The sequence below is a fragment of the Carassius gibelio genome, chromosome B3 (assembly GCF_023724105.1).
Source record: "Carassius gibelio isolate Cgi1373 ecotype wild population from Czech Republic chromosome B3, carGib1.2-hapl.c, whole genome shotgun sequence".
Classification (NCBI taxonomy): Eukaryota; Metazoa; Chordata; class Actinopteri; order Cypriniformes; family Cyprinidae; genus Carassius; species Carassius gibelio.
Window position 1 is genome coordinate 11992842 of NC_068398.1, and position 26693 is coordinate 12019534.

Below are 26693 nucleotides of genomic sequence, written 5' to 3' on the forward strand. Positions count from 1 at the left end.
TTCATTTTTGTTTGAACTATCCCGTTAAGTCATAAGGTAATGGAATAAAAATTTAAGTTGTAATTCACTAAAAAGAAGCCATGAATGATTCATAAAGTAATCGGACAATTTCTTTCCTTTAAAGATTATTCGTCAACCAGTATCACAATATCATCTTTAGTGTTTCAGGGAACAAAGAAAGCCATACAAGTTTGGAATGATTATCTTTGAATTACAATTTGTGGGTGAACTATTCCTTAAAAATTTTCAAAATTGATGCAAAACATAACCCTTGTTGTGAACAGCATTCGTGACTGGCCGGCTGAGTTCAATAAATTATTCTTTTCGCTGCCCCACTGCGCTCTCTTCTCAATCCCATCCTGCGGTGTCACACAGCTCTGACCTCATAACAGCAAACTTCAACCAGTGAACCCCACTGCCATGCCACAGTAGCCATCACAGAGAAACATTACTTAGTAATGTTGGAAACCAACAGCCTGCCAGGTCCCGGCTCATATACTCAAATCAGACTAATTCCTACTGAGTACAGCCACTGGCAACCCAAAGGCTCTCTCTCCCATCGTTCACTCCTCTAAATCCCTAGTGCGCACTAACCTTTTATATGGAAATCATGTCTGTGCATCTAGGGGCCATGAGGAGTAATGCGAAACTATTAAGAATCTGGTTTCCAGCATACACATCTTTTAACAAGCTTTAGTGAACAAAAATGTCAGGGGGAAGCCCCGAACAAGTGTTTGTTTTAATGAGGGTTGCTTGTGATTAGCATCTGTCTGCTTTCAACACTCAGCAGCACTTGAGCACTTTCATCCTCACTGGTTTCAGTATACTGGGATTTATAGCACATCGCAGGCTGAACATATACATGGACTGGGAGGAAGGTACACAAAGGACCGGGTTACAACTGAAACAGTTTCATTCACATACACAATAGCTGATCTGAAACATGCAAAGTCTTAAGCTTTGTTTACATCTTACGCCAGCGAAAACAGACCCTTAGGTAGACTGCAATGCTCCATTTCACTGTATGACGATGTACTGATTTGTTAATAGCACCAATCGAACATCATTTCCTGGTGTAATGACCAAGACACAGAAGTAACTGGGGAAAGGAATTCCATAATCAAGAGAGCAGTGGTCAGTTGGCTGTCTAACAATGGCCCTTCAGAGACACCATTAGAGACATCGCAGCTGAACTGGAAATACAATTAATTCACTGATCCATGTAATAAGCCAATCAGAGATATTGACATCGGCTCTGATCCAGTGAAAGCATTCATCCTGTGCTTTTAGATGGCACATGGAGTCTCATGCTGCATAGACCAAATCTGTAATGTACAAACCAGCTTCCAGAGCTGTACCCCCGCCCTGATCTCCTAGTGCAGCCCACACACAGAGGGGTATTTTTAGCGTATCACCCTGTCTCTGAGATGGAAAGCATAACTCCCCCTCTGCAGGCTGGGGCTGCTGGGGCACTGTTATTTTAATCCAGACTGGAGAGAGAGAACGAGAGAGATACAGAAAAATAGGGAGGGAGTGAGTCATCAAGAGCTACCTTTGTGTCACTGTAGAGTTGTCTTCTGCGCCACCATCATCTCTCTCTGCACCAATCTATGTTATACATTAAAGCCACATAGCATTGCTATCTATCTATCTATCTATCTATCTATCTATCTATCTATCTATCTATCTATCTATCTATCTATCTATCTATCTATCTATCTATTCTTCTTTTTGTATCTTTTATCTATCTTTTTGTAGTATATTAATATACACTGATAAGCCACAATATTGCACAACACAGCTGGCATTAGGGTCATAGGTGCCCAAGGCTCAATGATGCATGTTGGGAGTGAAGGCTAGCCTGTCTGGTCCAGTCACACAAAAGAGATAATCTAGCTCAAATAGCTGAAAAGCGTAGCTGGCCATGATAGAAAGGTGTCAGAAAACATCATGGTTTGCTGCGTATGGAGTTACATAGCCACAAATTGGTCAGAGTGTCCATGGTGACCCCTGTCCACTACCAATACCAAAAGTGGCAGAACTGTACCACGGAGGAGTAGAAGTAGGTTGCCTGGTTTGAATCACATTTTCCTTTAGATCAGGTGGATGGCTGTGTGCGTCATTTACCAGGGGAAGAGATGGTAGAAGGATGCAGGCAGATGCAGTGTTTTCTGCAGGCAATTTTCTGCTAGGAAACCTTGGGTCCTGGCATTCAAGTGGATGTTACTTTGATATGTATTACCCACCTAAAGACTGTTGCAGACCACGTACAACCGCAGAATCCCCCCCCCCCCACCTCCAAAAAAATGGCAATGAAATGGTGTTCCTTGAAGACAGTGGCCTTTTTCAGTAGGATAATGCACCCTGCCACACTGCAACAATTTTTCAGGAATTGTTTGAGTAACAAATAATTGAAGGTGTTACCTTGGCCTACAAATTCCTCCAGATCTCAATCTGATTGAGCATCTATGGGATGTCCTGGACCAAATCTGGTCCTGCCTCACAACCTATAGGACTTAAAGAATGTTCTGCTAATTTCTTGGTGCCAGACTCCACAGGACACATGCTTAAGTTTTGTTAAGTCTTAGCCTTAGAGCTGTTTTGGAAGCATGAGGGGGATTATATTAGGCATATTGTGGTTTTAATGTTGTGGCTGATAGGCTGGTGTTGTAGATATACAGATATAGATATAAAACTCTATCAGCAGGGATTGGTTTAAGATTGATTTAAGATAATAAATATTTGTGCTTGTGTGTGTGTGCACTTGGGATGGGTTAAATCACTTTAACATGATAATATAATATATATATTAGTGCTGTCAAACAATTAATCGTGATTAATGACGATTCAAGTTTTTGTTTACACAATATGTGTGTGTACTGTGTATATTTATTATGTATATATAAATACACACATATACAGTATATAGTTTAATATTTACATGTATTTACACGTGCATATTTCTATTTCTATTATATTATAATTTCTATTATATATAAATATATTTAATATATAAACTTAAACATTTTCTTAAATCTATACTTGCATGTTTGTGTATTTATATATGCATAATAAATATACACAGTACACAAAGAGATATTATGTTAACAACAACTTTTATTTTGGATGTGATTAATCATTTGACAGCATTAATATATGTATACAATGTATATGTACAATGTATATCTTTTATACATCTTTTGTACTAAATATTATTTAAGTTTATAATGAAGAGCGCAATGTGATATTCTAAGTATTACTTCTGTTTAGTAGTAATATTTAGAATATCACTTTGCACTCTTTGTGATGTACTCTAATCTAAATGAAACTGTGCACAGGATTCCATGAACAGATGGCACGGAGAACCCCATTGAAGCCAGGCTTCACTGGGTGTCTATGACAGATACCTGCTCCGTTGACTTAATGGAGCAAAGGTCTCTGTTCATTGGACAAGAGACTCTAAACACGTCATTTTGAGTCCTGCTGTGACACTGTGCTTCTATGGGAGTTACGGCAGCATTATGTGCATGGTTTGCATTGGAAAGAAAAAAAAACAGATTTTTCATGGAAACTGGGATTTCAATCGATTTTTCATACATTCAATCATGCCTGGAAGCACTGCTTCTCAATATGATGAACTCTCAAAGGATTAGGACTTTGCAACCAGTGTTGGGAACATTACTTTGCTATATGTCAAATATATATACAGATATTTTTTTAACAGTTTTCACAAGTCAGTTGAAATGAGTAGAACAGAAAGGTGTTCGTACATAACTTTCGATATTTATTGCACGTCAAAAGACAGCAAGAGTTTTATCCTGCACTTCAGGTATTATCTTTGTAAGAAAAGTGTTTTGGGCCACTAGCTTTGTAGATGCGTGTGTCACACATTACATGTAGGCTAGACATTACATGCACGTTCTTGCATTTGACCACAATGAATTTGAAGTAGCGCTTATATCTCCACCTTGAAAATGCCAACTTTTCATCGGATTGCTCCTGACTCGCCATTTCTGCTGCTGCTGCGAATCTCTGTGTAGCTGTTGCGTGTGTGTTTGTGTGTGTGTGTTTGGCGCTGCTGGCGCTTGTGCCGGCATGTGTGTAAAAACACTGGGTCTGATTGGCTACCAAGAAACACATGACTCTGCCTTAGCCAATCATAATCGCTTATCTCGTTTTTAACCCACCGCCACACTCACTGTGTGTGAGCCAGGGGTGCGTTCGGATTGCATAGTTTATTAAATCAATGCATAGTAACGCACCTCATTTAACTTTCAGTAATGGTAACGGCGTTGTAACGACGTGAAAAGTAATTAGTTAGATTACCCCGTTACTGAAAAAATAACGTCGTTACCTAACGCCGTTCTTTTAAACGCCGTTATTCCAAACACTGTTTGCAACACATCAGCACTAATTTAAATTTAAGTTTAATTATCTATCTATCTATCTATCTATCTATCTATCTATCTATCTATCTATCTATCTATCTATCTATCTATCTATCTATCTATCTATCTATCTATCTATCTCTTTTGATTTCCATTACGCTGGATTTGTAAATCTGAAGTTCCTATGTTCCCTCTTTGTAACAGGCAGTATATTAATGAGATTTTATCTAATATGGCAACCTTCACAATTGATTTGTCGCACAAAATTTATAAGACACAATGATATGATACCAGATTATGAAAAACATATCATGAATGCTGACTAGTATAATGAGGGAAAATTAAACAAGTTTAATTGGAGGATACAGGATAAGAATGTGAACAATGTTTTCATTTGCTAATTGTATTTTATTATTCACTGTTGAATTTGAAAATCAATCTCCAGGTTATGGTGGTTGACCTTGCAGAACGGCACTGATAGACAGATGAGTGGCACTGAACTGCCAACAGTGGAGAGCAATAAAAGATTTAAACAGAAGCCTGTGAGGGTACATTTACTTCAACATGGGTATTACACCTATATTTCTCAGGATTAATTAAGTTATCCTGAGAGGATAATAATTATGCTCATTGATAGAAAAGGCAAAAACAGTCATTAGTGGGAGAGGGAAGAAATCTGTTCCATGGAGAATTTTGCTTAAACCGCATGAACTGCATTCACCCTGAGGCTACACGCTACTCACATTGTGTTGGTTTTGGAGACACTGTCAAAGCTAAAAGATTTGAGACAGAAAAATAATATTTTAAGTTAGACTGTCTGGATGAAGCATCAGGGTCTTTTCACATTGCAGAGGCGCAGCCTGACGTCTGTCTATCTGTGAATAAGCCGTGTCACTCCAGCTGTGAAGCCCCTCCAAAATCAATTTTCATTGAATGTTTGCAGCCTTGACCTCTATCATCAAATGGGCATCAGCCGTGGTTGACACCGACTTGCTTTTACTAGAAAGAACAGCTCAGACTCTGGCTCAGAGATGTTATGCTTTCTTATAGAATCCCACTGGCTTTTATTTATAGTGTTTTCTTGCACTTTTATAGTTCATGTGATTTGATTGTGTTTGACGTCGGGCTACTTTGAGGCAATGGCCTGCATCACATTGAGAAAGAGCTTTATTGTGAGAGTTTGTCATTTTATCTTCAATTGGAAAAGCGGCTGGATTATTTTAGACACTTGGGTCGAGGGCTGGTAATGCTGAAGGATCCATTTAGGCTGTGCATCTAGACTTATGCACTAAAAATGGGCTATTCAAAGACAGCATCTTTGTTTCTGCAGCTGCATTTGTCTTATCTGGTCCTCTCTCTACCACTCGCTCATGAACAAAATCATTCTTTTTCAGCTCCTTTTACCTCTTCTCATGTGTGTCTCTTAGCACTCCATCTTTCACAATCTATTCTGTCACTCCTCAGTACACGGAAAGTAAATCTCTCTCTCTAGCTTTTCACATCTGACCACCCTCTGATGAATAGACTTCAGTCACTCCTCAGCCAAGCAATACATTAATGCAAGTAGACATCATGTTTCAACTGATATTTATGATCGTAATTGGAGGCGAGACATATAGGAAGTACTGTGGTTACTGACTGCGTAGTGGGAGTAGTTATTGGCAGTGGACTGAGTGGATGCACTGGAGGAAGCGGTTATTGGTGGAGAGATTAAAAAAAAGGCAGATAACAGGGCAAGTAGAAAAGCTATACGTACAATGGAAGAAATACTTTTTCTCTATGTACATGTCAATGCAATGAAAAACATGGATTGTTGTGAAAAAAATAGAGCGGAATGTGTCCAAACCGAATCAGAATGAGGAAGAACTTGTTATAAAGGAGTCTTGTCAAACTCCCATTGCATTGTGCATATTTGTTTTCGGGTACTGAGCAACATAACAACTTGACGCATTAATATAAAATTCAGCTGATGTGTAGTGGCTTTGAACGTGGCTCATTGTGCTTTTGTAATATGACTTTATTTTGTTTTTAACTCGTGTTACATAATGTGAAGCTGTTTGGGCACTGATGCCAGATTTATCATTCATTTGTTATGAATAATCATCTTTTGGATGGCATCCATCAAGTTCCAAATAAAAAAAGAAATAATTAAATCAGATGAAGTATCTTTTGTTTCTTAAGTAATTGATTTACCAAACAGTACGAAAAATGTACTTCTTTAAAATATAAGCAATTTTTGATGATTATCCAGAAAAAATATATACATGTAGACTGTCAGTTACATATTTTATATATATACATATAGTACAGACCAACATTTTGGACACACCTTCTCATTCAAAGAGTTTTCTTTATTTTCATGACTGAAATTTGTAGATTCACAGTGAAGGCATCAAAACTATGAATTAACACATGTGGAATTATATATGGAATTATATACATAACAAAAAAGTGTGAAACAACTGAAAATATGTCATATTGTAGGTTCTTCAAAGTAGCCACCTTTTGCTTTGATTACTGCTTTGCACACTCTTGGCATTCTCTTGATGAGCTTCAAGAGGTAGTCACCTGAAATGGTCTTCAACAGTCTTGAAGGAGTTCCCCGAGAGATGCTTAGCACTTGTTGGCCCTTTTGCCTTCTGTCTGTGGTCCAGCTCACCCCTAAACCATCTGGATTGGGTTCAGGTCCGGTGACTGTGACTCTACAATTTTCATAGTCATGAAAATAAAGAAAAGTCTTTGAATGAGAAGGTGTGTCCAAACTTTTGGTCTGTACTGTTCATAAGTCCTGCTTTTGTCCTAAGCAATTCAACTGCCTGCTGTTCTTAAGAAAAATCCCCCAGCTCCTGCACATTCTTTGGTTTTACAGCATTTTAAGCGACTGTATGATTTTGATATCCATCTTTTCACACCAAGGACAACTGAGGGACTCATATGCAACTATTACAGGAGGTTCAAACTCTCACTCCAGATGCTCCAGAAGAAAAAAAAAAAACATGCATCAAGCTGAAAACTTTTGAACAGAATGGAGATGTGTACATTGTTCTTATTTTGCCTATATATCATATTTCTCCATTTAGACTTCAGAGACTATAGAAGATAGTTACATGTTTTTCAGACGACAAAATAAGTAAAATTTACCCTGATCTTCAAATTCAAAAAGTTTCCCCGGCACTCAATGCATGGTTTTTCAATCTGGATCATTGGTGAACATGTTAGAAGATTTTAGTCATATTGTTCAGCCCTAGCAGTTAAAGTGTTAAAAAAAACTGCAGAGCACCAACAGCAAGCACCCCTGGTGAGCCGCAGCCGTACTTTAAGAGCGTCTGCTCTTGGAGGATCTTACAGCGTATGGCAGAGAGCATGTATGGGCTGCCGACCAGCAGTATGGCCAAACAGACTGGTCGTCTCCCACTCTGTCCCCAGACACATGCAAATAGTCAGTGACACTCGCACATACAGTACAGGCACATACTCACAAACACATACGCTAACACGTGCTTGCAGCGCCAGATATCGCCTTGCTCATCATGAGAACTGGCTAATTTTGGTTAGACCTTTTAACTTGAAGAGAGGCATTTAACTACAAAAAAACATATCTGACATAAAAACTATCTTGACAAGCTGATTGCAGCCATTAGTGTAAAACACAGCTTGCTGAAGAATTTTTATGGTACTGTGGGGTGTTAAGCACATTGCCCTGATAAAGGACAGATCACAAGAAAAAACGGCACACCCTGAGTGGAGGTGTGGTGACATTGTGTAAAACAGTAAAACGCCTTATCAAATCCATAAACATTGACACTACAAAAACAATATGGGGAGCATACAGGCGTGTGATGTGCACGTGGCTTGCCTGCTCTGTTCAAATATATTCTTAAGTCAAATTGTTAATTTACATATTCTTAAGTAAATTATACTGAAATAATAACCAAAAATATCCACCTTATTTTTCAACATGGGAGTAAGCTGTTTTCTGTGTTAGTTTGAGACTTCTGATTGATTAGCCATAATGAGGAAATAACGAGAAGATAATACATTAAAATAATATGGTAAAAAAAAGAAATACCAGTTTGCAGTTTCGAGCAGCTGTAACGAGCTGTTTTGTACAGTTAAAATAACTGAAAGCGTATGACACCTGACGCCAGACACATACAATTTACTAATGGCCACAGCCGTTTTAATGTGAAAAATAAGGTGGATACAAAAATCATTGTTTTGTTTTATTCCTTTACTTACAATTCTGACATTTCAGCAACTTAATAACTTTTTGTGACCTTCATCTACACGCACATGATATGAACTCAGTATTTGAACATTTAATAGCAAATACTTAAACTAATAACAAAATATGCCTAAAGTAGCTGATTCAGAAGTGTCAGATTGTCGTAGCAAAGTCAGAATGACCTCCTCTTCTAGGTTCACGAAACGGTCGTCAATAAAATGCATTGCATTTCTGTTGCAAGTAATCTTAAAGATTCCTAAATGCATCTACTGTCGGAAGGCCAATTAAAGTGCTTTTGCTGATTATTTTCAATTACCCTTTTAAATCGGTTCGCAAATCGCAACAAACAATTCCTTCACAAATTCAAATGATTTGTTTGCAGCTGTTCTCGAGTCGTCAACTCACTGATTCAAATGAACCGTTTAGTGCAAGTCTCCAGTGAACTGAATTCTCAAGTAAGAACCGGGAGATCTTGTAAGAACACGCGCAACTGATGCTGCTAAAAGTTAGTGAGTGAAATATGTAAAGTTCACATATAGACTCTTGAATATATGTCCAAGAGTTTTACAGATATTGTACAGACATTTCCAGGGCAGTCCATGGCCATTCAAAGCGGCCAAAGTTCCCTAACCTTCTGCCTTCAGTCTAAAGGTCTGTCTACATGAGACTAAAGCACACTAAATGATTGGAAAAGTCTGACATACTTGAACAGAGAGAAGTCTATAATTTCACTGGAAAATAGAGACATCATGATTAAACATGACTAGTGCATAACAATAATAGAAAATCACATGAATAATGAATAATTGGAATTATTTGCATAGAACTCATTCAATACAACTTAACTTAATCTAAATAGGTAATTGTGACAATGGTGGTAAGTTTGAAGTCAAGGAACTTAAGGTCGCTCAAAGACTTAAAATAGTTAACTGAAAACTGAATGAAAACTCATTCATTAAAACTTCATTCTTTAAACTGCTCTTTTCTGAAGCAAGATACAGATGTGATGCTCAGTTCACATTGGAGGTTTGGAATTAATCTCATTATAGTAAAAGCATGAGGCCTCCTATCCTGTTTATAGCATTCACAAAGAGGCGGGCTGGATCCACGAGGCCATGCTGCTGTGGCCTCATGAGTGATACAACTTGGGCCAATCACAGCAGGGGTCAGCTTCAAATTTGATGTGGCCAAATGGAAGACCGCCATGAATCTGTAATGACAGCAGGAATCACTAGCATCACAGCTTCCTTTCATCTGCCCTACCCCTTCAATCCCTCTGCCCTCTGTCTCTCTCACCTACTCTCACCCCGTCTTTCTCTCTGTGCACTCTCCCTGTCCCTTTCCTGTCCTCGATCCACCTGTCTCTCTCCACAGAACACCTAGACGCCTGTGTCGACTCCCATCACAACGACAGGATTTAAACATAGGCGACGACAAGTGCCCTAATATGTCACAGGCGATAAGCATCTCAGGAGCAGAAGGAGAGGGGGTGGGGTGAGCGCCACGATGTGTGTGTCAACATCACATTCCACTGCATTCCTTTCAATTACGGTGTTTTTATCGTTCGTTTGGTGTTCCGAGCAAGCATAACATCGGATACAGAAACATAAAGCTGAAAAAAAGTGTCCGAAAACCTTCAGCGAACGTATAAGGCCTGACTAAATGATCAGTTAACACACACACACAGGGGCAAACACGTAATCAAGTGCAGAGGGGACAGCAAAAACTGGAAAAGTAGGGCAAGAGAAAGAGCAGACTGCGATAATCTGAATTTAAGAGGGAGAAAGAAGGTCTCGCTGTGCTTAGAGTTGATGCTAATGAATTACCCTTGTTGGAGTTATAACTGGCTCTCTGCCCGTTCCCAGCATCACAGGAAATTTCAATTCCTGCTCTTTTACAGATGTCCAGACCCATGCTGCCAATCACATTACAGCAGAGACCAGTGCTGCTGGGGAAATCTTTAACCCACGGGCCCGTCCAAAACCAGCACATAAGGACCTTTCACACTGCACTTGGATCATCATCATTCTAAACCCCACATTAAATTATGTAATGGGGTAGAGGAACATTTCACACTTGTAATTTATATAAGTGGGGTTAACACCACTTTTTACCCTGGTGTTATGAAACCCTGCTCTGGAGCTAGCATTGCTTTTGCTGTGTTTACCCCGCATTGCATTGCCAGTGAACCAATTTGAACTTTGTGTCAGTATTTCATAATTGGAACAAGGCAGCAGTTTACTGTTGGGGATTTGTCATGTCGCACCATACCACATTCTGCATCACTGATTATAATGATTTCTATAGTATTTTGTTGCGCCATGCCACTCGCGTTTGGTGTAGACAGACTTCGTTATAATGCTAAGGCTAGATGCTTAGCAAACAAACAACCAATCGAGTGGCTTATATTCACGTGCTTTGGACTATCACAGAAACAAAATACAGTGTATAGCAGCTGTTTCAATGTTTGAGGAGAAAATGTCAATTGGTAACAGAAAATGTGTCAACTGGAGTCTGAAACAGCAATTTGTAATCAGTAAAGTACATTTAAGAAAAACTAGCTTTCACCAGTGAAATCTAGTCATTGCAATTGGAATATGCAGTTGGGTGGGAAAATTTGTCAAGCAGATTTTGCCTGTGTTAAAGGCAGTCACGTGAATTCAATACATTAACCAAACTAGGTGTTTGATATCGGTTGTACTATATACACCTCTACACTATTTACAATAGATATTTTTACATTTAATCATTTACATTTAATCATTTAGCAGACGCTATATATAACTGGTTGCATGCTGTGTTTGTTAAACCAATGACACTTACCATGCATGTATGCATATAAGAACAATAGCTTGGGGTTTACGAATGTGCAATTTGAAATGTCAGCTTATGGCTACCCTGTTGCAAAAACAAGCATTTGGTGACTCTAAAAAATGCTGGGTTAAAAACAACCCAACTTGTGTTATTTGGCATCCCAGCACTGGGAAAATATTGGACAGGACACATGCTGGGTTTTACCAAACATGCTGGGTTGTTTTATTTAAGTCAACTATTGTTTAAAAAGGATTATATTGCTGTCTTAAGATGGGCTGGAAATTTAAAATCACACACAGAATTACTAGAGGCAACAGCAATAATCAAAGGCTGAACAGTTATTATTAATCATTAACAAAAAGGGCATAGACAAAATACAACACAAATTGAATTTATTTGAGTGAACGCAGCATAGTTTACAACATTGCATATGTTACAACTTGTCATCATTTTAGGAATAAAATATTTTACATTTAAAAGTAGCATTTTTAATTTAAGCACCGTTCTCTGTAAACACTTTTTACCTAAATAACGCTAATGTGTCACTGAAATCTGAGCTGAAGGGCTGCTGTTCGCGGGGGAACTGAAAACAAACAGTACTGAGATTAGAGAACAAATTTTAACATCAAATGAAATAAAACTCAGTGGCAATGGGTGTTTTTCAGTACAAAACGACCGCTGCTGACCCAGCTGGCATCTCGTCCTTATGTTACATTGTGTTAAATAATAAAATTTATAGCACAGTAAAGACTTTATAAATAAAATAATGTATACAAACCTTCATGTTGCTGAAGAAGTACACAAAATTGATGGGTGAGATGAGAATTGCTCTCTTCTGTGGACTCAAAAAGACTGCAATCTGTAACTCAGCAGCTGGGTTGGTTTGTCAGAGACAGACTCAATCCAGCGGTTGGGTAGAAAAAAGAATTTAGCGTTAAAAATGACCCAGCAAATCAGTTACAGGAAAATTACCCAGCACCTCGTTGAAAAATAACAAAAATAACCCAATAAAATGAGGCAACATGCTGAACCCAGCATTTTGGTATATATAAAAAAATAACCCAGCATTTTTTAGAGTGTATGTTTCAAAGCATTTTGAGCTGGTTTAAGCTGGTCATGTGCTGGTCCTAAGCAACATTGGCTACCCTATGGCAGGTTTAGGGGCTTTAAGGCATGTTTATCAATAGATTGTTATAATATCTGTATCTATGCAGTTACAGTATGTCATGGGGGTGCAATCGCTTCCCTATCTACTGTAAAGTTTTTGCTGCATCCACCCTTCATCACATCACAATTGTTTTTCACAATTGTTTTGACCCATGAAAGCATTACTTTAACAATTACGTTGCTATTTTCATTTGAAATTTTTACTTTAGAAATAAAACATATTAAAGCATATGTGTCAACGATGTTTGTATACTTGAGCTAAAGAAAGAGGTTTGTACTAGAAATACAAACAGTAACATTTTATTTGTACAGTAAACAGGTGTGTGTAACCAGGAGGACTTGTATTTGGCCTTTTCAGTACTCAAATATTACACCCATCTATGAAATACAGTGGAATACTGTAATAAGTTATATATACCACTCTACCCTATTATTTCATTCATTATTATTTTTATTATTATACCCCCCCCCCCCCCGCCCTCAAATGAAAATGTCATATAACTCCTGCTAAGAACCTAGCCTCCTTCTTAGAACCAGCTTAAACCAGATCAAACCAGCTTCCATGCTTTAAAACATACCATGTACCGTATCCATGATTAATGGATAACCCTGTCTTAAGTGTGAAATGTAAAACAGGATAACCCAGGATAATGTTTACTCAAGGTTTACAAGGACCCAGAGTTAACTATTTCAGGCATGAAAAACCCCATATATCTAAAATCTGAGGATAATAGATTCAGTCCCAGCATGGAAGGCAGTCCTTGGGTACACAGGGAATCTAAGGCCTTTAAATGTCACGAGAGGCGGGAGTTTTATCCCATGACTGTTCTGCTAACAGGCTGGGCTTCCAGATCAGATGAGCTTCACAGAGGTCAAGAGATGGTCCCGAGGGACTGAAGCTGTGTCCATTACTGTAACTCAGCACTGTGATGTGATGACATTTTAAGCATCACAGCAAGTACCACTTGTAGGATCCCTGGTACCACCCTGAATCAAAAAAAATTTTGAACAAAATGTTAGTTGTCTGCAGGTTATGTAATGCGGGTGACTCAGAAACAGCAGTTTCCAGTCCAGTTCACACATGACCAGACCACAGTCCTCTCCAGCCGAGCAGGCCGACTCATCCTCCCGCTTTTTCTTTCTCTCAAAGGATATTCATTTTGTGCAATACTACTATTCCGTGTGCAACCTAAAAATCACGACACACCAAGCCAGAGGACATAAAAATACAGCATAATAAATTCACTGAGGATGCAGTAATTATATTTATCTGCGAGCCGATTCATTGGACCGAGTGATAATGTTGTCTAAATGACTAATGTTTAGCATGGAGACGTGTATTTGCGAGCTAATTCATTATAGGTTAGTACAAGCGAAAGGCAATATTGTCTTGGATCATGGTTCAGTGTGACAGTCAGAGCCATATTCTGCTGATACCGCAGCCATCTGTCCTTCACCAGTGAGCAGGACTGCCACTTTCTCTTAATTATCCAGTGGGTTGAAGGAAGTCTAGGGGTTACAAATCCCTGGTGACATCGTACATCAGGAAGGACAACAGGAAACCCTGCCTCAAACATAACAGGTGGATGGCATACATATTAACTGAGGGACGCTCTTCATATCTCTCAAACCCCAGGTGTGGTGACGCACTCGGCTCAGCTCTGATTTGTTTGCTGTCCTCAGTTTGAACTAGACTCTCCCCGGTGTGCTTTCTGCTGCCCAATCTACATTATCTCACCCGTCTATTGCTCTGACAACGGTCTTTGTGATGTCTCTGGTGTCATGGTGTGTGCACATGTGAGTGAGAGTGTGTTAATGCATGTGCGAGGATCTGACAACTCGGTGACACAAGTATGTCGGTCTCTCTCAGAACTGCCGCCCGCTGAGATGAGAGTCCGCAGTGCTCACGCACACGCATTCAGACACGCTTACATACTCAGAGAGGGTCCAAGATCCCTTGACGGATGTCACTGCACAGCTTATCATCAAAATGTGAGAATGGGAATGAAGGCTGCCGCTGTGGAGCGTGTTGATTCAGGTTGTCTGTCTGATAAGGCACAGAATTCAGGTCTCCTTACACCTCCACGCAGATCCAACACGATCCTAGCGAAATGCACTGATGCTAAATAGCAGATGCACAGAGGACTGTGAGAGCCGACCCCTTTGCAGACAATCAAAGGCAGCTTGGGAATTTAAAGTGTCTTCTTGCATCAAGAAATACACTGTCAGAAAAACATTATGGCAATAGCTTTTTGTTTCTATTAGCATATGAAAGTGAGGGCGGGTGGGGTGGGGGGCATTTATGACTGAGCCAATTATGACTAAACTAGACTATTTTACCTGGCATTGAAAGAAGCAAATAATATTTATATGTATATATATATATATATAACACAATGCACAGTGTACTTCACATTTAAAGAATGGAGATCCATTCTACAATCATTTTCTTTTCATTTAAATGACATTTAAGTTGGTTAAAATGTTTTAATCTCCAGCTCTAACCTGCTGTGAACTTTCTGAAGCCCATGGGATTATGTTTTCTGGCACCGTGCATACACTGTGCGATTTCCGTGTGATTTCATCAAGGTACCAACTTTCACTGTATGAGAAGATCGCATGCAATGTAAAGTCAAAGCTCACAATTTACGTGCTCACACTGTACGGTCCGATTGTTGACACAAGCACAATTTATGTGCTCACACTATACATGTGAAATACTTGTGTTGCGCAGGCGATGACACTGTTTATGGAAAATAGCCAGAGATATAAAAAATATATATATTTTTAAAGCATCAACTATCAAAGATATCCAGAGGATTTGGAATTTTCCAATTCATTAATTAAATTAATACCATTACTATTATTATTATTTTTTATTATGGTACATTTATTATTAAATTTATAGGTCTGGTACAATTCATTTGCCCTGGAATAATTTCAAAGCTCATTACCGCACAACTGACACGCAGATAATAAATGCATCTTTCATCTCCTTTAAAAATATGTGGCGTTAAGCGTCAGATACCAACAGCTCAGTAAGTTTATTCTTTACTTTCTGTAGCTTAATTAATAGACTGGAGTTCATCACAGGCATATGCAGTTTGCACATTGCACATGTGCTGTTTGCACATTGTTTGTGTGGCATGCACTGGCTCGCCCTCATGGTTAAAAACTGAATTATTTCTAATTTTGCAACGTGTTTGTCTTTATCACTAATTGCAAAATGATGGAAAATCATTCACATTTCCCATGATAATAACATTATTTTATCAAAAGATCTCCCTCTTTTCATTTTCTTTTTTGCTGCATTAAAGATTAAATGGTAAAATTTATATTTTCACGCAGGCACAGTTAGGGAAACAGCAATGAGTTTAGGACATAGCGGTGTCTGACTAGAGTCGACATGTGGGGTGATGACATAATTATTTCAGAAAATATACGGATGGCCCCGTCTACACGAAAACGCAAAGACAGCATTTTCAGATTTATCCAGTCTGGAACCAGGGTTATTGCAGTTTTGCCTTCCGAAATTGCAGGATCCGTGTGGACGAAATGCGATAAAAAAATCTGTGCGTATTCACAGAAACACATTTCCGTGTGGACGGGGCCTTCTAAAACATATTTTAGACTTAATATTAAGTAGTATGCCAAGTAAAGTTTAATTATAATTTTTTAAGTCTTTTGCAATATGTCAGTAAATATGTTAATAGATTTTAACTATACTTAGGATGAAATAAACATATTTTAAATATATAAATTTTTTAATTGGTTCAATAAGTATAATTAAATTCTTGTCAGTGATCTTCTGATTAACATCTAGTGTGTGTATATAATTCTTAATATAAGTTGTATATATAAGTATACTTCCTGTAGATAAATAGTCTTCTTCACTGCAAAAGCAAGTGTTCAGCAGCTATGTGAATCTACTCCATCAGCATCTGGCACTTACTTCAGACCTAAATAATGCTTGAATTCAATCCTCTAATCAGATCTGTTACAGTAGATGTGTACTGTGGAAACGCTCCTGGTTTCACTCTTCCAGGCATTAGGCTGAGAGGTAAAGGCAGGTCAAAAGAGGGTGAGCATGGGGCTGCTTAGCCTGTTGGTACACGAAGAAAAACAGATGTCTCTAACCGTGACATCACATGCCCAAACCTGAGAGCCAACGTTATCCGTGAAACTGGATGCCTAATGCTTCCTCATTAAAGCACTCGACTGAGCTACAGCAATATGAAGGTTATAGATGAGCACAGGAACACATTATGTCTCTCATATGGGAAGCAAAAGCCTTACAGGAACACAACAGGCTGAATGCAGCATAAAGGGTTAGTTAGCCCCCCAAAAAAATTCTGTCACCATTTATTCACCCTCATGTTGTTGTTATTCTTTTTTCTATCATGAAACACAACATTTCAAAACTGTGCAGATTGCTTTTTTACCATGCAAATAAAATGAATGGGAACTGGCGCTTTCGTGTTTTTTTTTCCATGGACGAAATTCATATCGACTTGGAACCACATGAGGATATGTAAATTAATTTACATTTTTTTGCTATCTTTAAGCTCTATCGCTCCATCCAGCTGATTTCCACAACAAATAATATTGAATTGTCTCTGGCTAAATGCATTAAAAGTAATGCACTCACAATAGAAGTCTGTGGGGAAATTGTACAGAGCCAGAACAAGCATGAAAAATACACAATTAGCCCCTTGCCCCTTTAATCAGCAACGCTAAAGTGCCATTTCTAGCAGTTAGTCTAATTTGTAAGTGACTATAAAAATAAACTGTTACCCATGCTTTTTTATTTCTTTTTAGGGGTTATTAAAAAAAGTTCCATTCTTAACAAATAACAATTTGTACAAGCAACATACAAAACTCTAATATTACAGCAGCTTTTTTACCGGTGTCAGATGTGAGATGGATGGGAATGTAAATATATAGTTTCCTCAAGGTATTATACACCTATTATCTCCTCAGTTTTGCCTCATTTCCCAACATCTGGAGTGGACTTCATGAGCATTTGAAGAGGGTCTCACACTGCAAGCATGGCGTAAACCCATTAAACACTTTCAGAGGCTTTAACTTGTTAATGATCATGTAGATCTCAGATAGTCAGGCTTATTACACAGTCGAGATGGAGCAGAGGCAAACCGCAGGTATCTTGAGAGCAGGCGGACATGTCTGGGTGTGAGCTAAAAGCCTGGTGCGTTACTGTAAAGTGTCGTGGGGAACTGATGGATGGCACAGAGAATGCAAGGGATTTTTGAAAGGCCGCAGCATCATTTACAAGGCTGCACCCACAGGGAATGGGAGAAGTAATAAATGACGGCAGAAAGTCTAATGGCGGGCAGTTCATTCAGCCACTGGGGAAATGGAAGAGAGAGGGAGAATTAGATGAGTTTGCCGGTCCTCTGATGATCTCTGTGGACATGCACGAAAGTGGGAAGAAATGATAGATTTAAAGATAGACCAGCGGTGTGATTAACTCAGCGGTGAGCACGAGTAAAGTGCGTGAGAGGCAATGTAAGTGACACACACGGCCCGGAGAAGAAGGCAAACACAATGGGGAGCACAAAAGGCAACTGGAGAAAAGAGAAAGCAAGGGGTGCGGAGCGAAAATCAGACAAATAAGATGATAAGGAAAAAAGGGGGAGAAAAGCATTGAGCAGACAGCTGAGATCGAAGTCAGTAATTTCCACGCACAAAGAATCATACGGACTGCGTGATGCGGAGGGAGGATGCCGAGAAGAGGAAACACAGGCACACATATGCTCAAAGCCAGAGATATGAGTGAAAGACACTCATCCGTCACAAGAGGAAGGAGGGGCCAAAGCCACCAGACAGTAACAGACTCAAGTGTCGGTGGGTTTCAGGAAATCTGCGAGGGATCGTTGGGGCAACCAAGATGACATTTGAACCAAACAGAAAAAAACACTCAAATGCAGGATTGGGAGCATGTTGAGTGCTTTGAAGTATGAAAATTCTGAGAATCAAGGGGGCTGTAAAAGCAAATAAATGTGGAGCCTAGCTAAGCAATATATGGGAGGACAGATTGCATTTTCGGAGGTGGATTTGCAATGAATATGCCTTAGGGTGAACAATAATAATGGCCATTAGTGCGTACCTGTGGACTGGTTTGTATGGGGTACCAAGTACATTTACACAGCGTGTTACATCTGCAATGCCAATGCAATTGTTGAGCTAATTAATTGCAGGTGTTTCAAATTAAGCATTTAACGAGCTTGGCAGCGTTCCATTAGACTGTCAAATAAACACAGTGTAGTTCATCTATAGATTCACTTTTAGGTGCAACAAAGCAGATCAAAAACCAGCCGGTGACTGAAAATCATAAACACTCGTAAACAACAACTGGGAACAATGTGACTTACAGGAAATCCGTGGGTTCTCAGAGATGGCAGCTTATTGAAAGTGTAAATCCACTACACATTTAGCAGCAATAAAACATATTCGCCTCAGCATATTAAAACAACATACTGCGCATCAGGGATTGAAACTTCCTTTTGGCTTTTTGGGCAAAATGTGTCTATTTTACACAAGCACAAAACGTAACCATAGCAACAGAACTGCAGGATGAGCTGTTCTTCTGTTCAGCGTCGGTCATTCTCTCCTCAGTGGTAACTTCCCATACTGCACTGGGGTATGGGACATGTTCAATAATGCTACCTTCATCCCAAGGTAAGGTTTCACAAATTAATTTCATGTGAAAGAAATAAAAGCTGCCAAACAGCCTTTGCCATCTGAGAAACGGTTCTGTTTCTGAGTCCTATCAAGTTTTAATGACTGAAAGCAGAGCCGGTGAGTTTGGGAATACGAGTGACAGTTCAATATTTCAGTGGGAGGTACAGTTAGAAAGGCTCAAAAACAGTACAAGCTATGGCTGGAAGGGAGTAAACAATCAAAAATCAAAAAATATGTCCACCGACAAAAATAAAGCCGAACGATCAATCTTCAGCACCAAAGGTGTTCAAAACTCAGTTTGGAGTCATGGTGTTTCTAATAAATCAGTCATCATGCTTCCTTTAAAACCTGGTGCATTAAAAAGTAATGGACAAATGTATACAGGTGGGAAAAATACTGTCAGAGAGAACAATGGTCTTATTTTGGTCCAAGGAGTCTGATAGGTTGAAGATCCTGAGAGAACTGCTGATTACTTCTCACATCGCCTCCAGTGATTGAACTGAGAGCAGATATGGCCCTATGGGTTTACTTTTCATTTTATTTAACGTCTTCTAGAAACTTGTATAAGAAAAGACTGTTCCTACAAACATCTACCTGGAAATGGTTCAGACCATCTCTCCCAATGGTGATTATTTAAAATTGTTCAATCGACAGCACTTGTGGCAAAAATAGGGTTCTAAGAAATGTGGTTTATTTTTTCCCAAATTCTTTGTTTCTCATTTGAATTTTTCTGGATTCTGTTTAAATGGTTTCATTAAATCACTTTTTTTTAATCAGATTTTAATAATCCAAATTATGTCTCATGAATTAAACTTTAATAATTTAATATCTTTTTTTAATATTTAACAATAATAGTTCACAAGAAATGTATTATTTGTATATAAATCCTGTTTTTTTCCCCTCTGGATTCTGTGTTTTATGATGTGATACAAATTTATGAATTACAAACAATGCTAATCAAATCAGTGCTTAAAACTTAAAATTGTGAATAAAAAGTACATAAAATCTAATAAATTAAATTTTAACAACACCTTTCATTTATTGGCAAAAGAGCTGCAGAACAGGGTTTTATTGTTTCAAATAAAAGGACAAAAATCAATAATATTTGGTATTCTTTAAAAAATGTTGCCATTCATTTCCATTCGTCCATTACACTTCATCACAGGAACTTCAAGTTTTACTTTTTAAAGAAATCAAAGGAGTTGCAATTTTTTTTTTATAGTAATCGAAATTGTGCCACAGCTGCTGTTGATTGAGATTAACTTGCATTGAACCCTGAATATTCCTTTAAGGGTGATATAAGTCTGTCACGAAAGGGCATGAACTTCATCATCCTCAAACGCATCACACAGCAAAACACGAGGCATTAGTGTATCACTGGGCATGCAGCTGTGTATGAGGTTGATTTAAGTTTAGCCCCAGGCTCAGAGGAGCAGATGACATGGAGGGGGTCATCTAGACTCAAAACAGTATATTACTTAAGCTCAATAAATATACACTGGGGGCAAGGCACCCTGCTTTGAGCTCCCATTAAAGGACTGCTGGGATATCTTCGCAAAAAGAAAAAATATAAAAAATTGTCACTGCGGCGAAGACCTCTCTACCATCTCTTTGATGTGACCATACATGAAAATTGCTCATTATCATCCGCCTTTTTCTCTAAAGCCTACAGCAACGCATGTGCAAACACACCAGCACGCAAGCATACATCATATCCATATACGTGAACAGCCTGATATCTATCAAAATATGCATATTTTAAAAGCACATTACATAAATAGGTTTGAGATTTTATAAATGTCCTTTTTGATCAGTTTTGATGTCAAAACTTAAACAGAGATGCACACAAGACCCCGAAAATGCTGACAGAAAGCCATTACAAGCATTTACATTAAAAAAACTGGATAATTTACTGTATACTTATATCAAGCAATATATTCTATATAGCAAATGTCGGCTGTGTGCTTGTTCATGTTTCGCAAAATGTAAGGTTTATTATCGCCCAGCTCTGTATATGAAGTTTGATGTATTATATCCAAATGTATCCACATACATACAGTGTACTCACATAAAATAATATATACTACATTGCAAATCTCAGTTGCTTACTTCTATTTAGTTACAATATGTAATATTATCCCAACAGCTTGATTGCTTGTATCGTTGCAATTGTAAACTAAAATTATCGCCGGCTCTAATCTGCTAAATGTGACCATAAGGTAATTAATAAAATTGTGGTTTTCTGAAAAGCTGAACTGAAACAATGTGTATTGTGAAAAACGCTATACAAATAAATATAACGAGCCTATCAGGCTTAGCTTAATCTGGTTATGACCTTTAATCAATAATAAAAAAAAGAAAACTGTTTAAGCAGTTTTTGTGACCTCACATTGTCAAGTTATTTAGGATAATCTGTTGAGGATTTTACATGTAAACACACTTATTGACACAACACATACTGGGTGAGTTTTGGAGACCTATGCCTTTGCTGGCAGATCATGTTACAAAATGTAATGAGTGCGATGAGGAAGTGAGCAGATAGACATGGACATCTAACTCTGCTTCTTGAGAAATCACATTAGCAGAGCCACATCCAGCTTTATCTGTCTCTCGCTCTTTATTTCTCGTGCCGCTCGCCCACAGCAGAAGTCGGACAGTCCGAGCCAGTGCTGCTGCACTAATTCTTGGACTGGCTGTGAGCATGTCCTGGGGAAGGGAATACAAATCAGGCTTTACTGTACTGTCAGGCAGAGCTGGCCTGGCTCCCAGGAGCCTGCCGTGCAGACCGTCTGTGGCCGAGGCAAAAGTTGACAGGAAGGAAATCAGGGCCTTCAGCTCTCAGCCTCCCCTGGGGCTCATGGCCCTCACAGAAGCGGATTTTTACAGTAATAATCACCCAATTTGGTGAGGCGCCATTCAGCGGAGAGTCACATTTTGCCTCTTCCAGCAGTAACATCAGTCTGTATGCGCATCAGTCTACGTACAAGCACAGCAAGCAACACCCACACTTATCCTTGAGGGTAAAAGCAGTGTATTGTATGCTACAGCATATCGTGCAAACCCACAAAATCAACATGAATGTCAGGCTGACAAATGTGTTTCTCTGTAAAAAACTAATTTGAGATGATTATTTATAACAGCGCTGCACAGTGCTGCAAATTGAAAATCCAAGGAATACAGAGCTTCTGGTGTTTCTGTGCATGCTTCGGCTTGTTGGCTAACATTATATTGCATTTATACACATTTGGATCCCCATAGAACTATTCAGTGAAAATTTCCCAAAATAACCATTTGTGACCCTGGACCACAAGTTAAGCCTCTGGGGTATATTTGTAGCAATAGCCAAACATACATTGTATGGATCAAAATTATACATTAGGAAAGCTCATATTCCGTGAAGATATTTAGCATATAAAAATTATATATATATATATATATATATATAATAAATATATGAAAACTTTATTTTTGATTAGTAATATGCATTGCTAAGGACTTCATCTGGACAGTTTTAAAGGCGATTTTCTCAATATTTAGATTTTTTCACACCTTCAGACTCAAGATATTCAGATAATTGTATCTCGACCAAATTTTGTCCAAACCTAAGATACCATACATCAATGAACAGCTTATTTATTCATATTTATTCATGTATAAATCTAATTTTCGAAAAATTGACACTTAATTCTAGGGTAAAAAAAAAAATCTTAGTGTGAAGACCATTTTAATAATTTAAAGAACCTTTTTCCACCATAAAGAACATTTTTGGGGTGGGAAAGATAGATGAATGCTAAACATTATTTTTGGAACCAAAGATGCCAGTTAAGAACCTTTTTATTTTTTAAAGCACATTATTTTATCATGAAGTTTGTAATTCTAATATATTATCATAAAACCAGAAGAGAGATACAAAACCACATCACTGTACACAAAAAAAATCATAGCTTCTTACAGAAAAAAAAAAAAAAATATATATATATATATATATTCTCATATATATTTTTAAAGTCTTAAACCCCCCATTTTGTCACTAATTTAATGCTGAAATGCTTGATTAGATAATGCTAATTTTTTTGGAATGCGCATATGGTGTCTGCACGTGCCAAGAGCGAAAGCTCATATGCCATGACTGTAATATGTAAATGAGTGTAATATTCGTGCTTTTTTAGCTCTACATTTTATCAGTCACTACACTTTGTGGTGTCCACAACGGGTGCCCCCGCTCTCCAAAAACCCTATTACGTGCGCTCCTTCTACACTTATAATTCAGACCTAAGCATTATTAGTAATCAGTTATGCCATCAGCTGCTCATAACCGGCTCGAGGTTACTTCTGGGGGTAACGCTCGAGGCATTTCAAACTCACGCTCTCTGAGAGATGCTGGAGCCGTTACGCATTACGCATCATCAAGGATGCCCACGCGTCCCGCCTCTCCACACAAAAGCACCATTAACCCTTCCAGCATCATTATTATCAGTTTTGGGCGTTCATCGCGCAGAAATAGCTCGTTTGCTCACACGCAATTAGTCACTCGACTGTCTTACCGCTTGCTCCCAGCGCAGTTGCTCATGGACGCGCTGGTGGTGCCATGGAACGACGATGGCCAGGACATGCGGGACTTCCTGAGCCCCGGCCGGTCACTCGTGTCCATGGCATTTGAGCGCTCTATCTGTCGGTGGTGATGCCGGTCGGTGTCAGAGTAACCGCGGTGTTTGATTTTGATGGGGGTCCGTGGCTGTCTCCACAGATGCTGGGGGGGCTTGAGGGTCGCCTGTCCCTCCCGGGGAACCGGCAGCGAAAGAGACAGGCTCTTTTTAGAGCAAGGTGGCGGTTCCATCATAGTGCAAAATTAATAGATGTACCAAACGCAACGTGCTAAGAGGAATAAAAACAATATGGCTATGTATTCGTTAAGAAATCAACCCGTCTACTGTCCGTAGCTGACTAGTCTCCATGTCTAACAGCGGAATGTATTAAAAAGCAGGTCCAAAGGCAATAAAGATTCAGTGCTTTTGTGAGAACTAATCACAGTGTTCAGATAACAGGTGATGGCGCAATGTCGTCCTGTATTCTAGTCATCTCCGCAATTATGTCGCTGATAATTCCAAAAAGTTCCCGTGTCTCAGAGATGCTCCACTTTAAAACATCACAAGGCGTCGTATAGCTAGCATCCGCACAAGTGAAGCTCTTCCCCTGAAGAAGTTTCTCATAGCGCCTCGGGACACTTCTGTTCAGTAGGGATTTATTGCTTTTATCAACCGTCCCTCCAGACTGGTTTCCTGCCGCGATTATTGCTGCTAAAGACCGCACATGTCCCTCCAAGCTCTGCTGTCTCCAACTGGATGCATGAGAACTCTGCAATGTTGTGCATCTGGAACTAACGGCGACTAAAACTCAAGCTCGCTGTCAGGAGATTCACCTTCCACCTCCATTAAAACCTCGCCGCGAACAGTTTCATTACGCGAATCATGTTGAATTTTGCCTGGAGAACAGCGCGCGTGGGATGATGGATGTATGGGAGAGATCCATGCACGCGGCTTCTTCGTGTCCTCGCTTTCTTCTTTCCAGAAGCCTTCGTTCAATTCCGCGAAATCATAATTGTAAACCAAAGTTCACCGATCTTCGCGCTGTACTTTAGTTAGTTTTGCCGTCTTATCTCGTTCGTTTCGTTCAGTTGTCGACAGATGTTAAATTATGGCATTTGAGAAACACTCCACCGTCTCTCTCTCTCTCTCTCTCTCTCTCTCTCTCTCTCTCATTTAAGAGTCTGCGCCTCGATGCAGTTTTCTCCTTCATTTAGACAAGATGGACCCAATCCGCTCCAGTCGTCACTAGTTTTCTCCCATGAATTGATTTCGCATGTAATTCCATTAAGTAAACAAATTTATTTGACAAGTAATGTGAGGTGCATTTGGAACTGAAAAATCGCCATACTTATCTCTATCAATTTTAAATGAAATAAATATATAATGTGGTGGGGCTAATGATTTTAACCGCATTAAACAGGGTTATTTTTTTTAGATATTTGCTTTGATGTTTTTACCATAGTCAACATGGGATGATTATGGTACCACATTATTCTCAAAGGATGTCTGCTTAACCCCCTGAGGAGAATACCTGTAGAAATATATATCTTTCAGCATCCCCATTCATCTCCATGAAAAGTTGCTCGACTGGTGCAAAATCCCCATGTACACGATTTCAGATCTACCATTTTTCCTCATGGGCGCACAATCCTGCTGCCAGGTTATTTTGAGCCAACCATCTAATTACGGCAATAGACAAGGAAAAGGGGTTTTAAGAGCCCTCTAAGAATCACTAGAAACCATTTTGTATAAAAATAACAAAATATGAAATATTCACTGCAATATTCAGAAAATATGAAAACATATTTTATGCCTTCTTTTAAATGGCCACTAACAAGGCCATCCTAACCAGCCAAACCATGACCGTTTAAAACCCATAAAATGGTTAGCTCTTCTACATTAGCACAATTAAATGATTTAATTCATATCCTGAGCTAGTTAATCCATCAAACTAATGGCATAGCAATATTTAGCAAGGAAACATAACTGTGAAACATAATAACAGGATTGAACACCTCTCCGGAGTGAACGCATCATTTACAACATGATGCTTCCTCTTTAATCCTCTTGTTACAGGGCAATCGTTGGTGATTAGATAATTAACCTTCGCTTTCATGCCCACCCTTTGGCTTTCAAATCAAAGTCACATTTTTTAGCCTGAAGACAGAACGTCTTGTCAATGTTTAATCCAGTGATTCCCAATAGTTTTGAATGTGTGTTCCTATCCAAAACAACGATTTCAAATATTGGGAGTAGTCTACTTACAAATTAATGAGTTTTATCAGGTCAATGTGATTAGAGAAACCACCAAAACATGTACTGCAGGGTGGCCTCCAGGAACAGGGTTGGTTTGAGCTAATCTCTAGTTATCTCTAGTTACTGAGCAACCTTCGACTGTGTTAACGCAATACCCAAATACCCTTAAACTTCAAAGCATACATGTTGGTATTCTAGATGTCTCGTGCATCTGTCTCATCTGGCTCTCATTTCCACTGTAAAGTTGACAGCGGCGATATTGATACTTCACTCATAATTAGATGGCACTCACTCATGTATCGCTGTGACGAAAGGCTTTTGCTTTTTTTGTCGCATTGATCCTGTTTACATTAACTCACTGCTGTGATAATGGAGGGTTCTTTCAGTTGGACTTCTTTAAAGGTCACGCATCTACGCGCTGCTGGGTACATGTAGCACAGCATTCGTTTTATGTATACATTGACATTTCCAATAGACAGATGGTGAAATATGCAAGTGGGCATGCAAGGGTGTCTGTTGGACTTTTATATTGAATGAATAGCCTATTGGTTTTCA

At 38.9% G+C, this 26693-nt stretch overlaps 1 protein-coding gene across 1 annotated transcript in view; it reads right to left on the reverse strand.

The window, feature by feature from the left end:
* LOC127953304 (cAMP-specific 3',5'-cyclic phosphodiesterase 4C-like) overlaps positions 1-25011 on the reverse strand; it is a 50589-nt gene extending 25578 nt beyond the window's left edge. The window contains exon 1 of the mRNA XM_052552438.1: positions 23841-25011. Within this exon, the coding sequence (XP_052408398.1) occupies positions 23841-24136 (296 nt within the window). The 5' untranslated portion in view covers positions 24137-25011. The remainder of the gene's footprint in view (positions 1-23840) is intronic.
* Positions 25012-26693: the final 1682 nt, after the last annotated feature.